The sequence below is a fragment of the Neolamprologus multifasciatus genome, chromosome 1 (genome assembly GCF_963576455.1).
Source record: "Neolamprologus multifasciatus chromosome 1, fNeoMul1.2, whole genome shotgun sequence".
NCBI lineage: Eukaryota > Metazoa > Chordata > Actinopteri > Cichliformes > Cichlidae > Neolamprologus > Neolamprologus multifasciatus.
Genome location: NC_140439.1, coordinates 16,167,281 through 16,183,832, shown reverse-complemented (window position 1 = coordinate 16,183,832; position 16,552 = coordinate 16,167,281). Strand labels below are relative to the sequence as shown.

General features: G+C 38.9%; 1 protein-coding gene across 2 annotated transcripts in view; it reads left to right on the top strand.

Annotated features, from left to right (window-relative positions):
- gpc6a (glypican 6a) overlaps positions 1 to 10,987 on the top strand; it is a 138,178-nt gene extending 127,191 nt beyond the window's left edge. For both annotated transcript variants that reach the window (XM_085133845.1, XM_085133763.1), the window contains 3 exons: positions 2,860 to 2,990; positions 5,028 to 5,203; positions 7,304 to 10,987. In XM_085133845.1, coding sequence (XP_084989971.1) covers positions 2,860 to 2,990; positions 5,028 to 5,203; positions 7,304 to 7,521 — 525 coding nt within the window. In that variant the 3' untranslated portion in view covers positions 7,522 to 10,987. The remainder of the gene's footprint in view (positions 1 to 2,859; positions 2,991 to 5,027; positions 5,204 to 7,303) is intronic.
- The last annotated feature ends 5,565 nt before the right edge of the window (positions 10,988 to 16,552 follow it).

Sequence of the window (16,552 nt, the reverse complement as noted above, 5' to 3'; positions counted from 1 at the left end):
TGCTTTTTCTGGAGCTTTCACCTTTATCGCGTGCTGTATGTTGTATCATTACTGAGCTCATGTGTTAGTAGATTCACTTGTCACATGACCAGACTCCATCTGTTCATGAAGCTTTACCAAAGAGAGAAGGTTGTTAGCATGTGTCAGTCACAGTTCACTAGTTGATTCATGGAGCTGAATTATAGAGGAGTACAAAATAAGTAATTCTCCTTATTGGTTTGTTTCTATCATATTACTGTGCCTGGACTGTAGTACGTCTATCAACCACTGTTTCAGCTGTCTGATGTAAAGGTTCAAGTGAAGGCAGTCACTCCTGACTGAGCAGTCATTATTAATATCACAGGGTTTACCTCTAAAGTTGAAATATATGCGTTTGTATACTTTGGCAACTCCGTTTGAATATAACTAAGGTTAAGAAGAGACGTTTTGGGTATTGCATTTGATAACATGATGGGTTTTTTTTAGAAATATATGGCTGTAAATTGTATGAGACAGATATTTTGCAGTCTATGCTTTGAAGAGCCTCGAGGTATTCAGCAGCTGAAATTGGTTCAAGTCCAAAACAATTTTCAAAAAAAAATGGCAACACTGTGAAAAGCAATAGAATTTCAAAGTGAAGGTTGTGACCCATCAACAATGTTTTTTTTATATATAAAATATATATTAACACGAACACACACAGACACACAGACACACACACACTCGCAGAGAATGAATGAACAAACATATCTAATACAGGCCTCAGTTTATGGTTTTCAATGTAGGCTCTAGTAGATAGACAATGTGTTTAAACTAATCGTGCACAATTGCCCATGTCTTCCCTTTAATGTTATACTTTGTTAAAGTTTTCTTTCTCTTGTACATTTGCCATTTTTTAGCCATATTTCCCAGCACTAATGCTCAGGTCGCCTGCTGTGAGCAGCTCTCTGGAGATCATCACACAGTATCTCCATACTGAGTTGAGGTCTGAGCTCCTAAAAATGATTTTTCTTTGTTTAAAGAGACTCTCTTGAAGCTTTACTTTGATGTTTAGTGTAATTATCTCACTGTTCTGCTGAACTTTATAACCACTCTGATATTCTTCTTTAAATACAGCGATGGTCTTGAGGACAAAGTTTTCTCTCAATATGGGAAAACTGACACAACTCCAAGACCACAAAGACGGAATCAGATCAAGATGCTTCCTCTCACAGTGTAACGAATAGCAGTAAGAGTGGAATCAGTGTTTTTATCTAATTCTAAAACAGACAATTAAGCAAATTTTCCGCTGCTCACAAAGGTTTAAATTTCATACTGCAAACTGTGCATCGTCTTGCTTTTTTATAAGAGCTAATTGTTATGTGCTCAAGGATCTGTGTGCTTCATCAACAAGCTAAACACAAAGACGTTTATGGACTTCTATATGAGTATAAATAATAAAGCAATATGTTACTCCTTCTGTTAGGATTTAAAATAACTTGATTCCGTCTTCATGATTGTTACCAATTCTATAAAAATGACAACAGCAACACAGTAGATTTCTGTCCATGATGAGTCCTTGTGGAGTTTTTTCCCCTGTTTCTCTGATCATGCGCTCAAACTTCTTGCTGAGCCCAGATGGAATCGGTTGGGGGTGAACACTTATGCCAGATATCAAATTTGAAATCTCAAGTCTGCCTTGTATGAATCACAGATGAACACAATATGGATGGAAGTGGATTCAAAACTAAATGGAATGAAAAAGAACTCCGGGTTGGTTGGAGTACTGGTCTCCTGATGGAATAAATTAAAAACATGCTTGTGCAACATGACTGTTTAAAGTCACGACGTGCCTCACTCATGTGCAGAGAAGGAAATATTGAAGTGTTTTCTAAGTGTGTGTGTGTGTGTGTGTGTTTTCCATTTCTAGAAAAATATCAGTTATATTTTTATCACAGTTTTATTATGAAAATTTATTTGGGTCTTTGTTTTCTTCAAATTACTTTTTTTAATCTGAAAACTCTGTCGAGACCTTTTAAACTTGTGGTTAGTACAGAAGTGATATTCATTCTAACCTAACTAACCTAACCTAATTCAAGGTGTCATTCACACTAGTAAGCCTTAACTTGATTCACACTACTGTGCACAAGCCTTTCCTTTATAGTTTGCTCATTTCTCTCATTTTTGCTTCACAGGAGCCAAACTTTGCTGTAGTTTTAAGGAGCTCTTGAGCAACAGAGATTTTTCATTTTCTGAATTTACAAAAATGTCAACAATAGTACAGTTTGACAGATATAAGGTAATATTTTGGTGATTCCCAAAGATCAATTTGCTGAAAACTTGGCACATGTCAGCGTAATGTGCGGTGTGTTTTTTGTTTTTTTTTAAATTGGACAAGAAAGAAGGGAGAAGCCTGAAAACTATATACAGCAGATGAACAGTATCTTAAAGTCATGCCCTTAAGAAATAGGGGGAAAAAATCAACAAAGATACAGGACCCGAGAGATACATCTGACCCTTCAGCTGATCCATCTACTGTTCTCTGAAGCCTCATCAGAAATGGTCTCAGTGGAAGGCTGGCTGTCAAGAAGCTCTTTATAAGGAAGGGAAAAGGGGAGAAAAGGCTGAGGTGTGCTGAATTGCACAATACTGACTGAAAATCAGTGTCAAAGGGTCTTGTGTAGTGATGAATCCAAATTTGAACATTTTGCTTTAAATCATTGTCAATATGTATGGAGGAGGTCAGGTGAGAGCTCCAACAGCAAGTGTCTACAGCCATCTTTACAACACAGTGTAATGCCTGTCATGGAGTGAGGGAGCAGACCTTAATATTACTGAAGCAGTGTGGAACAAATATTAGAAATGTAATATAATTCTGCTCACTGTTTTGGCCCATGGCAGGTGATTGACATCAAAGAGAAACTCAAGGAGTCCAAAAGGTTCTGGTCCAACTTGCCAGATGACATCTGTGCCAAGGGCAAACTCACAGAGCCCGATGAGGAGCAGTGCTGGAACAGCCACACTAAGGGCAGGTGAGGACTTCTGGTGCTCTTTATAAGCACAGCAAAGTCACACGTCTCTCCTGTTATCACATATTGCCTGCCAGGGATTAAAATAACCACACTCTGTTCAGAGATTATCGCTCTCTCTCTCTCTCTCTCTGTAAGTACAATGGGTTAGTACTCTTATAGAGAACTTGTACAGTATATAATCCCTGAAGGCTGTAACACCCAGAGGAGAGAGGCGCTCCAACACTTCTTGTCACCGGCGTTCAGTTTGCAGTGTGAAGCTAAACCGTACAGTTGATTGGTCACTGTGTCGTGTCTGTAACAGTGAACCAGAGAAAATATATCAGCTCATCCCTTTAGCCCTCTCCAAGAAACAAAATCAGCAGATGGTGCAATAAAAGACAATTGTTTGTGCCAGCAACATTTTTAAATCTCTAAATCGCCACTCTAAATCTGGTGAGTAAATTGCTAATAAACCATCAGTAACAGTCAAACTGCGTTAGAAGTGTGTAAAATCATTGGATTCTCTTCTTATTTGAAAACGGACTATGTCCAGCTCCGTTCACCTTTAAGTTATTAAATAAAATACAAAGTGACTGGAAAAAATGATGAAGCACAGATTGCGTCGCTGCAAAGCAGTTAAATAATTCTCGATTCACTAAGTTATAACAGACAAAACAGACATTTGTGTGCTTCGGGCATGTTAAGAGCTCTCTGTGTGAAGTGCAACCACTCCCAACATGAAATAGACCGTTAAGCCTGATTGCACTCCTGTGTTTTGTCTGATTTAAGCATCTGCCATCAGAAAGAACAGCTCTTGTAATTCTGTCTAATTTCACTTGGTCTGCTTTGGGACTCAGCTTGTCGTCCCAAATCATGAGCGCACATGCTGCATTTAAGAGATATGCCGCATGTAAATTACCCATATGGAAGAGAAAAAGAAAAATCCTTGGTAAATAGTTATGTTTTCTACACATTATGTGTCTCGTGCTATGATCTACTAATTAAAGTGGCCATTTTCACCTTTATGTCATAAAACATACGTAAAAGAACTGAGTGATTGTTACCTTCACGAATAAATGATTATATGAGATAAGCAGCCATGTGGAAAAGAAAGTTTTCACAGGACTATGTGCAGTTCTTTGAAATACTAATACACAAAGATTCAACTACCTGCAGTCGTAGTACTTTTAAGCACTTGTTTTCTGTATGTTCATGGTCGACCCATGACTGAAAGGTGTCCAGGGTCCTGTGGCAAATAAGAGAAGTCATGTTCGGTCTTTTCTAAGTGCAGTGTTAATAACTTTAACGTTTAACATGCTAATTGAGGCCTGTAGAGTCAGAGAGGTAGCTCTTGGATTTTCTGTTTATTTCCCTGAGAATTGCTCGGTCTGACATTGGGGTGAATTTCCTGGGGGTTTCCACTCCTGGGAATATTGTGGCATTGTTTTAACCTACCATCAAACTGCCAAACTTCTGCTCTTATAGAGGTGCTCACGCTTGCTGTTGATCAGTAAGTAAATTTGGTTTCTGGTTGCCCTCTAAATCACTATGGAAACAGTAACAGTGTACTTAGTTTTTAACAGGACTTCAGAGAGTTTGGTGAAAACTTTCTTTTTCACACGACTGTATAAGACTACAAGACTTATGTATATATGAATATCACATTAGGGATATTATCGGAGGGATTTCTTTATTCTTCTGTGTGATATAAATAGGAATGCTTTATTCTCGGTTTGTCTGTCAGTGTGCATGGTCTGAAGTTACACAGTGTTAAGCTCTGTTAGCCGCCTCACAGTAGATTTAGTGTCAGTGATGATGGCTTTCTGTTGTTGCAACCAAATTATCAAGCATACATAGAACAACATAATTCATGAATATTTTTCATAAACATAGTGATAATAAATTATTTACTAAATGATGTGTCAGTACAGATTTTTTACATTAGTTTATTTATTTGATTTTTTTTTTTTCCCATCATTTCTGACTTGACTGTCATCAACATGTGTCCCCAAATACTCGACGATACTTTCAAGTTTTTTGATGTGTCGCTGTGTCCAGATATTTTCCTGAAGTGGTGAAGGAGGGTCTAACCAACCAGGTGAACAACCCAGAGGTGGAAGTGGATATCACCAGGCCCGACACGCTGATTCGGCAACAGATCATGGCGCTACGTGTCATGACCAACAAGCTGAAGAACGCATACAACGGAAATGACATCTACTTCCAGGACTCCAGTAAGCTTTCTTATTTGCTTATTTTTGCACTCTATCAATTACACACACGCTCACAGCTCAATCTGTGGGTCAGCATCTTCGCCGCGGATGTTTTGACATGTAGACTGACAACCCACTCCAGAGCCTCCCCTTCTGCGGGTGGAAGCAATCTAACAATAAGTAAAATAGATCAAGAAAAGCTTTCCCTCACTGCATGTTACTTTTGATATGGACTACATTACACCACACGCGGCACTGTGACAAATATATACACTGTTACTACTGAAATAAGATCTCAGTTGTCATTCATGTAGGAACTCAGTATACAACTCTGCAGGATGTTTAGTGTTGCACTGAAGCAAGACTGACATTTATTAGGAGAATAAATAGCTCTAGGTGTGGTGACACAGACAATGACAGACAGCCAAGTCTATGTTTAGGAAGATGTACATCTCAAATGCTGCTATGACAGAAACCATTCTTTCTGATTCTGTGGATCCGCTTAAGCTGACAAGATGGGAGAAATTCTGCGAGCTACAAACAAAACATGTGGCTGCATGACTGCTGCCACCATAATTTGTACTTCAGCTCCATCAGCTGCTGTCATGTTTGTTTTTCTCTTGGGAGCGGTGTCTACTTTAACATCGTAGATCCGAAGCTAAAGCGCCTGAAATTATTGCATAGGTTGGCAAGGGAAGCAAGAAAACCGTAAAAAAAAAAAGGACGTTTACGCGTGATTTGTTGGTGAGACTTTCCCCCGCACTTTGCCATTCACAATCACATTTCCCACCATTTTAAACTGAGCGAGGAAAGCTTGGCACTGTCGGTTGTAGAGGAAACTTTTACACCAGCACTTGAGATCAGATAATCAAACAGAATTGCCCTGAGAAGCGGATCTTTTCATGGCTGCTAAGTAAATCTTTGTATGTTTTTAAAATTGAGGTCTGTGGTTAACTTTGACATGTAAATTTGCCCCACTGAACAATAGGAACTGTCTCGACAGTACCTTTGAAGGAGCCGAGAGTCCAAAACAGACAAAAGTATCCCAGCTCATTAGCTTTGTTGTACCGTTCACTTTAATTTTTAACCTCACGCTGTCAAGCTGTTCCAAAAAAAGAAGCCGGCGTGTGTTGTACAAAAAAATTGAACTCAGTGTCTCATTAGGTACACAAGCCGGCAAAGTCTTAGTTCAACAGCTGCTTTAGCCATACAAGTAGTCATTAATAAGGTGTTCAGCTTATCTATCACCAGCTCCTCAGATCGAAGAAACCTTCCTGAATTACCACAACGACAAAAATCATGTGCAGACTCCATGGGTCACCTTCCCCCGAATCAACAAGTAAATGCATGTGGAGGCAATATTAGGGTAATGAGTAAAGAAGTGCTTGTAGGACATTTGAGAAAGTCTGTGAAATTTTAATCATAACATATTTCAGCCTTTTTTTCCCAACATACTGCAATTAATGTGTGAAGCTGTTGCTTTGAGGTGCTAGAACAATTTACAACCTCATTTCTCCTCCTGGTTTCTATGGTAGCATTTGTTTCATGGTTCAGGCGCTATAGGGTAAAGAGCTTGTTCATCAGCGAGAGTTTAGAGGATACTTTGTATCTTTATGTTCACTGTAACAACTCCAGTGCTTAAAGTTTGCTGTTGAGCAATTAACCAAACAGTTTTCCGCTCATACAAAACTGAACTGAATAGTTGAAGCAGCTGCTTAAAACCTGCTGTTGAGCTGAAGACTGCAGGAATCTGTGCCAAAGCTGAAAGCGTCACAACCTTCAGTCGCTCACTAATCCAAATAGTGAGGGTTATTTAAACAGTGATGCTACAGATTTGCCAAGAAAAATAATAATAATAGCATAGTAGATAGTCAGTAATTGTGAATATTTGAACTGAAAACATTTCAAACAACCGAAGCGACTAACCAAATTATAACACCCACTGTTGAATATATCAGTAGGATGTGTGTGGGTGAGCTTTTTGTTTCTTCTTTTTCTGCCACATTCTCGTGTGACCGGGGCTCGATTGTGCGCTTTCTCTTCCCCTCTGCAATGAACCTCACTCGGTAGCTGCTTCTGATAATGTTATTTTCATCTAATTTTTAATTTGTGTTGCTGCAGGTGACGAGGGCAGCAGCTCCGGCAGCGGCAGCGGTTGCTCCGACGGCTGCACAACAGAGTTTATTTTTGTTGGAACAGAGGCTCCTGTGATCGGAGCTGACAGAAGCGATGAGCGCGCAGCAGCCGCGGGCAAGTCAGTTTCCTGCGGACCCTCCGTACTGCTGCTGACGGTTGCCCTCACACTCCCGCTTTGGGCGATGCAGACTCAGTGGAGATAATACAGTGTGGCCCGCATTACCGCTGACTTTTTTTTACTGTTACGTAACAGTATGTCTAACAGCAAGTTGTACTGCTGTTCCCTCACTGGACATGTAGAGCCTCCTGGAAACCTGTTGAGAATGGCTTACTGTATGGTGTGGTAGGAGTGAAAGTGAGTGCAGTGCTGCATCCCGCTTGTCCCCCAAAGAATGCTTGGTGCCATCAGTGAACCAGCTTTCACATCTCTGAAAATAAAGAAAATGTGTTTTCTCATTATTCTAAAGTGAGTTTTGGAGGGTAAAAAAAAGCCCAAAACATCTTTTAGAAACGAAACCCTCTAAAGATGGTTCTGTCAGTGATTTTTTTGTTCCTGATAAAAGGGAATCTATTTTTCTTTTCCTTTGTATGATGAATGGAGAAAACGAGACGACACCTATTTTATCCTATTAGTCTTCTCCCCCAAAAGGAAAAACAAAATCAAAAGGAGAAAGTTTTACTGTGTGCATGCGTGGATATGATGTTAACTGACAAAACATTTTTTTTTTTCCATTTTTATGCAGGCTACACAGTTTTTTGGAGTGATTGTGCAGGTTGTACAGTGCTAGCAGTTCGCCTGGTTTCCCGTTTGGTCATATCGACGTGGCTTCAGGAAGCAGCAGGTCTTACAGCCACTTTGTTGTTGCACATTTGATTATCTCTTGAAAAAGTGCTATCGTACTGCACTAAGAGAACTACTTTGCACAGATTATTTTTGTTGGCTTCATAAGTTTCTACAGCTACAGGAAACATCCACCCCACAGAGAAAACGATCTATATTTTCAGATCATTTAATTGATTGTATTGTACTTATAAGCAGTTACAGTATGTGTTACAGTGGAAGGTACTGTAATGTAATCTTACTGGCAATGGATACTTTTTTTTAACAACTGTGTCATTGTTTCTACAAATTATTTGATCATCTGTTAAATAAAAACTAAGAATGGTTCTGCAGCAGCACTAATTGCCTGTTAACAGTGTTCAGGTATCTAATTTACTTTCGTCTGTCTGGGTAGTTAACATGCACTCACGCTGGTTCTGTTATTCTCAGAGGACTTGGTGGAGAGTAATAATAGATATATACTTATGAAATTTTAATTTCTTTAATTTTCTTGGCTGCCACACTGATGAATTTTGCTTTATGTTACTTGTTTATTTGCATACATGTAAAGTTACCAGTCGTAACCTCTGATATCCTCTGCTGGTTACCCCTCATGTCTTGCAATGTATCATACTGAAATTTGCATGTTCTTTGGTTAATGAGAGCAGACCTATGCCCCCTACAGGCTACATGCGGTGTAATTGGTCGTGTTCTCTTAGAGGACGCGTACAAAGTCAGCAACTTTTAAAAAAGAGTTCCAAGGCCAGAGGGCTCCACATGTACTCCTACAACTAAGGTAACTATTTGTAACTTTCATTCTGTGTCCTGCAGGCTTTGACCTTTTGCAGACTCAAGAGGCTCAGGGAGCAAAGCACTTCACAAACACAACACAGTGGTTGATGTCGAACTGTATACCAGAAGGGTTCATAGCTGAGTGAAAGGCTATAAGTGGCGGCCATAATAAGAACTGGTCACATTCGCCGAATGCTAAAGTAATGCACTTCCTGTTCTGTCTCCTTTAGCATGAGATGCACTGCACCATACTTTATGAAAGGAAATGAGTTAATGCTGTCTCTCAGTTCCTCTGGGTTTGAGCGCACGCAGCCGTTATTAATGTGAGCACGCTGTTGTTTCAGTTTAATAACTGTTAGCCTGCAGTCTTTAAAGAAAAAATTCAATTCCAACATTGGTAAAAAAAAAAAATTTTTTTAAAAGCACGCTTTTTCATTGAACTGACACTTTGTCTATCACATCATGCCAGATGACCTCACCTTTTGCCCTGTGTCAGCTCGGATAGGCTCAAGCTTTACGTAAGCATTCAAGAAGGACTTTTTCTTTTTTGTTATACTAAAGAAACGATAGTTTTAAAGTACTCAGCAACAACTTGATAACACCAATCTGCCAAGTGAGATTCAATTAGCACTAAGTTCTAAGTTCTCATTAATTCTCCTCCACATTTTACCTCATGACATTTTCTATTAAGATCAAGGGAAAGGGTTTAGAAAAAAAGATGGGACTTTTTTTTTTTGACAATTCATCTGCAACTAATGGCTTTAACATCTAGTCGCAGAGAAATGTAGCTTTCGGATACAATATCTTGCAATATGTAGCGTGAATATTGTTGAAGCCATCACGAGTGTGCCTGGAGGATTGAATCTCATCAGCTCATAAGTACCTGAAATGTTTTTACAATACACAAGCCCATTACTTCAACAGAGACCTTCCAGTAAATACACAAATAGACAAATCAATAGCAGCTATGAGCAGCTAAAGAGATCTTGTGTTTCATGTACAAAAGCCTAATAAAGAAAATTCGGGACACGAGTTTTCTTCGTCTCCACAGCATGAAGAGGGGCTAGAAAAGCACAAAGTTTGTGCAAGCGTCACGGATCTCTTCACAGAAAACACCATAAGGGAAATCTACCCTCGGTGTGCTCATATGACTCACGAAAGAGAAACTGAGCACCACAGGAAGCTCCCACAGTTGACCTCTTTCACCTCACTTCTTATCGAAATGGTTTTAGGATAAGGTGACTGAACAGCAGCCTCCTACTTAAAAAAAACACAAGAAACCCAACAGCATAGCAATTAAATCACTGAACAGCAAACCTTATTTGTGTAGCACAACACCTGTGTTTAACCAAAGCACGACTAAAGACAACACTGAAGCGATTAAAAAAAGACCACCCAATAACTAATTGTGCACTAAGCAGATTAATGCAGAAACATGAAGGCAGAGCAGTTCCTTTCACCTGTCATCAAAACTGGTTGAAAATCACAAGGGTTCACCCTGACTGAGGTGAAACGTTAGCGCATAGAGCAAAACAAAAGCTGACAAGTAAATCGTAAACAGATTTGGAGGATAAATCATGATGCAAAACAAGCATGTGACATATGAAGAGACTTTAATCTTCTTTCTATTACTCTATAAAACAAGCGTATAAACATTTTCCTCACTGGGTTTATATCTAATGGCGTTTTCCATCCTTTCACACTACCGCTTTTATTTTAATTACTATATGTCATCCCATTATGCAGCCTGATGTGTGACTAAACATTTAGCACTATCTGCTGTTTACCCTAATGCTTAGTTTCTAATATTCACATGACAGCAGGGGGATAGAAAACAAAGAGATGTGTTGTGCTTGGGTTTTTTTTTTGTTTGGTTGGGTTTTGTTTTTTTTTTTTAGAAATTTCTTTAAAATGTGCTGTACATCTAGATACAAAATGGAACTACCGACTACATTCTTTGCTAAGACAAATCTATAAAGAAACAGTGTGCCTGAACTCACTCTATTTATCTATCTACATACATATATATATATGTGTGTGTGTGTGTGTGTGTGTGTGTGTGTGTGTGTGTGTGTGTGTGTGTGTGTGTGTGTGTGTGTGTATAAAATCCGTTTGTGTTTTCCTTCTATGCTGTGCACTCAAAAATGTCTAAATGCCAACATGCAATGTGCCCCAATGCACAGTTGTCAAAATAACCATTTTGCAGCTGGCAGTTATGGTCCAGCGATGGTCTGAGATCATAGTTAATGCTCTAATGAGTAAACTGCAAAGCACCCATTAAAAAGGGAGTAGTGAGGCAACACTGGGGTGATTTCTACCAGTGTTAATTAGTCACCAACAATGCCTGGAAGCAGCCCTGGGAGACTGAGAAGACTTCCCCAATACCCACCAAAACGGTGCATGCAGGAGACCCGTCTACGTTCGCTTCACTGCCGTAATAACTGAGCAACTCATTGGTGCCGGAGAGAGGATGCGATGCACATTTTAAAGCCCCGGGTTTGAAAAGGTACATGGAAATTTTTAGTGCACACTAAAATGGATGACTGAGCAAGTCTTTGGAGCCTGTAAAGGTCAAAGCCTGTATGAGACGGGACGAGGGGTGCATTGGAAACTTTAAACATAAACACAGTTAGATGACTCGACTGCGTTTAAATCGTTTTTATACAGAAGTTATACGAGTCACTGTGTTGCACTAACAGCTTTTTAAAATTGCTCACGTATCCTGCGGTCACAGACAGACGACCAGCAGAAGCATCAGCTGCTGCTGTTTCAGTGGGTCAGACGGGGAGTTGAGAGGACGTCAACTATTTATAACATGGTGAATGTTGAATTAAATGCCGTTGAAGTAACTAGCTGTCAGTCCTGTGCAGTGCTGGTTTTCCTCATCTTTACTCACCCAGGAGTACCGCCCTAAGGACGCGATAATTGAAGTGAAGGAGGTTTCATGTAAAAGTCATGGTTTGTTACATGGAGGCTGTTGAAGTGTGGACTGATAATTCATTTTAGCTCTGGACGTTTACACTTAAGCGAGAATATCTTGAACGTTCGTTTCGACCATAATGGCAAAAATGTTTTTTCCTTGTCTTTTTTATTTAACGTGCTTTGTGTTTTGGTGATTTCATAATTGGCAAATTAAATGAATTTGCTGCGCAACAGGAATAAAACTGAATTATAAGTGCAAGTTAGTGGGTTTTACTTGGAGTCAAATGCAGCCAAAACATCGTGGAGGCAGATATTTCTGAGTCAGGGTCAGTAGTGAGGCGGAACAATCAGTGCAGTGTGTGCTTGATAATAAGGCAGGAAGTTAGCCGTGTGGCTTCAGATACGGGCATTGTTTAAGCTTTGGCACTGCTGCTCCTCAGTGGGGCTTAACAGCTCAGTTTTATTTCTCCAAAGTGTAAAAACTCAAAGCATCTGCAGCTATACAAAGGTCGACTGCACCCATTAGAGCCTCTACAAGATCTGTGACTGCAGCAACAAGAGTTTTTGGATGACTAAGATGAGGCTGGGCTTTAGCAGTGTTCTTCAGACAAAGTAAAGAAAGTGAATTAAGAAAAGAATGTTTTGGAAGTTCGGTGCAATTTTGTCCAAAGAGCTTGTGTCTGTCTAAACAACAGTGTTCTCTCATTACAAGAGGAATGTCTACCATTCTCCACTGCCTTGTGTACTCTTCTCTTTCCTGGCGTGATACGTTACCACGGTCAGACACGCATTCACAGTTTGACACGATTCAGCACTAAACTTGTTTTGTTTTTGTTTTTCTCTCATTCATTCATTTTGGCATTTAAAAAAAGGGGGAAAAAAAGGTGATCTGAGGTTTTTAAAGAGTGTTTTATGCAAGAATCTTCATTTTGATGTTAATCATTTGCTGCACTTTTGCTAAAACATATGCTGTGAGTGTGGTACTGTTGTGATTTGCAAAATCTGATAAATAAGGAGCACATCAAGCGTTTTTGGAAATGTCGGTGCACGTTGTTCAAAGTTTTTTTTGGTGGGGGAGTGGGGTGGGGGGTGGGGAGGGGTCGAAGTTGATGGTTATACAAGCAGACATGCCTTACCATTTTTTAAAAGACTAAAATGGATTGCTTATTTGGCTTTTGTTACACATTCTTGTATACAGAAAATAATACAATGTTAAAAATAAACATTTATTTAAAAAAAACTTTTCTGGGTTTCTTTTCCCATGTTGCTGTGTATTTCTTTTTATCGCTTTACTGTGGATCCATGCCTCCAATGTTTGAGAGACTAGGAAGAAAAATCAGATCATTTATTTCTATGCTGCTTTCAGAGTTTTAGCATTTCTAAATTGGCTTCAGACGTGTTTAAGCTAATATATGTTTATTTTTTTCCCTAGAAAATCAGCCAGCCTTGCATATAACAAGGACCTCCCCCTACTTTTTGTTTCCCCAGGCTGATTTATAGAGAGCTTCCACATTTATATTACTACTGTATTAACAGGTGCAATTCTCAGAGCATAAAATTTAAAAATTTAAAAATTTATTTTTATTTAAAAATACAAAAACATTTTATTCATGCAAATACCTTTGAATTACGGAAGATTACCTTCCAGATATCTTTGGTGGAAGTGATAGTTTCATGGCTTCTGACCAGACAACTGGAACAAATACACTATATGGACATGGACATATGGCTATGAATACACTATAAGTACTGAGCCAGTTACTTATTACAGATACAGGAGCTGCTCATGCAACATAGCTCCTGGTGCACGGCTTTTGTGCTGATGTTAATGAACACAGGAGGTTAAATGCTTCCGTTTTATAATAATACCACCTGCAGTAGGAATACCAAGGAGGGGAGAAACTTGTTGCGATGGTAGTATCCTATCACGCAGTGTTTTTAAATTAACATGTTTGTAAAGGGATTGACACATGATTTTGTACATCACTGCCAATGGGACTAAAAATAAAAAAAATCAAAGATTAGGAGATGTGGCCCAATACTTTTGTCCATATACTGTATATATTGTATATGCACAAGACCTTTTTTCACAATAGGATTACCTATTGTCAGTTACTCTTGAATGGTATAGGCAGCACTGTTAATTGGAAAATATGAGTGAAAAATAGATTACCTAGTGTCAGTTAAACTGTGTTACAATAGCTATGCATTTGCCTGTCAACTAGTATCTGTGTCTAATACAGAACCGCTTCAATACGAAGTATTATTTAGAAAATCGAATGAGCATCTTCAACGGTTAATAAGATAAACCTGCAGTAGAACACAAAGGAAGAATGCACTCATTAAAAATATGGTCAGTTTTCACAGCTGACATTCTGACTTGTTAAAGTTTGAAAAGCACCCGTTATAAAGATTATTTGCCTTTCAAACATGACAGTGCTTCAACTGGAAAAATCCCTTTTAAAAAAACTTGCATCAGCTGAATAGAAATCAGCTGTGATGCATTTTATCTGCACTTGTAATTTCCTCACTGTGACATGTCAAATTGTCTTCTCTAGAGTTGCATGCTTCTCCTGGTCATGTAAAGCAGCCTAAAAGGGAACCTAATGAGAATGCTTTGCATGACTGGCATTTCATTATTACCAAACAATTAACATCTACACACACTAACTCGAGCTTGTCTCGGGGTCTTAAACACAGTATGATAGTGCAGTGCTAACATTTGAAATAATTATCCTGACATATGACGAAAAACAGCATGTTACAGTTAAATCTCTACCGACTGGAAAACCTTCAAACCAAGCATGACAGTTTCTTCTGTTGTTGAACTAACGTGGCTATAATCGTGTTAGGGTTACCTTTCAGAGGGCAGATTGTGTTAGGATTTGTATGAATACATTTACATATCAGGTTATTAAAGCAGGACTGCAACACAAGAAACGTATTTCCACTAAAGTATGGAGATCTTGTTTTGGATGTAAATGCTTTGGGAAAAGTATGTTCAGAGGTGGAGCAATTATAGTTCCTGGCTAAATTACAGACCCATGCTTATAAAATGAATTCCCTTTCAAAATTATTACTGCATGAAAACTAATGAATTCAAATGAAGCTCAATTTAAAAACACTCTGGTCCACCTTTTCTTTCACTTGATTTGTACCATATTAACACTAACTCACTTTTCTCACCCATTTGGCTCATGTCCTTTATTCTCACCTGTTTCAGACGGGGTGATATTTTTTTGCAAATTGCTTTGAACACTAGGAATGTGACAAAACAAATTACTTGTGATATGCTTTGAGACTTACTCTGGCACTGGGAGTTGAATATTCAAAACTGGAGAAAAAAGTACAAATATTAAAAAGTATTGATAGCAGAAACACATTTGGTAGAGATTTAAGCAAATGCTCAATCTACCAGCATCATCACTCAGAAAATAAAGTACTTTATTATTGTGCCTTTTAGGCTTTGACAGCATGGGGCGGTACAAGTTAGTGCTGCTGAACTCTTGAGAGCAGGTGCTTCTTTGTATCCTTTCTGTATTGTCACCAGAGGTTCAATACTGAAGACCAGTCTTGAACTTATGGTTTTGTACAACAATCGGCCTTTTAGAAATGGTGGGAAACCGAGTATGCTGGGTACCTGAAATCACCATTTAACGTTCAAGCAATTGAACTGTAAGAGGAAAGTGAAACACCTGGAGAAAAGATAGAGAACAAGTGCAAAACTCTGCACCACAATGCTGCTGATATAAGATACAAGACAGTATGAAGCTACTCAGAATCTATTAAAACATAATAATAATTAAATACACAAAATAAATTTCCATTTAACTCATATAAATAAGGAAATGGGAAAACTTTAAAGGTACAGTGTTTTACATATTCCTGCTAGATCTCAGTAGATTGATCAGTTGCAGTCAATTGAATTCTGTTTTCTTACTCCTTCCAGTTTAAGTGCATACTCCTAGCTATGGTGGCCAATGCAGTGAAAGCTCTGGCTGCTGTTCATCTGTAGTCAGCGTAGGCTGTCAGTCTGCTGTGTACCTCAGCTGTCAATGTGTGTCGTGTCTATTTATTCTGGAGGATGCTATAAAACTTTGTTTAAAGAGTCGATGAGTTAGTGAAGCTCACTTCATCCTAATAGCAGTTGTTGGTGATATTCTGAACTTTTTTGTAATGGTTTTAGCTGTCGTTAGCCGCTGTCGTTAGCCGCTGTCTTTAACCAACATTAATGAAACCGTCTCTGAAGTTTATCTAAGATTGTTGGACTCAGACACTTAGTCAATAACCTCTCAGGAAATTTGAGAATCTAATCAAACTGTTTATCAGAGGGCAAGTATGGTTTGTAGGACACTCAAGCCTAACATTAGCTGCCATTATGTTAGCTTATAACCAGCTGTTGTTGTTTAGCTGTTTGCTGTCAACTGTAAGGGGACAGGAAGAGTTGCCTGTCTAATCTGCTGATAATAAGTAATTCCGTCAATATCAGGAATAAATATGATGTTAGAGTTCTGACCACTTCTGGAGATGAGGCTTGAGGTGAGGAGGAAGGGGATGAGGTGGAAATGAGGGAGCTGTGAGGGAGGAGGAGGAGAAAGGCATAATGAGATGACAATACACATGTACAAATGTTAGATGGTCATATATCGTTTGCAGCAAATATGTCCCCTTTGCTGCTTGGTAACAATAATGTAGTTTTT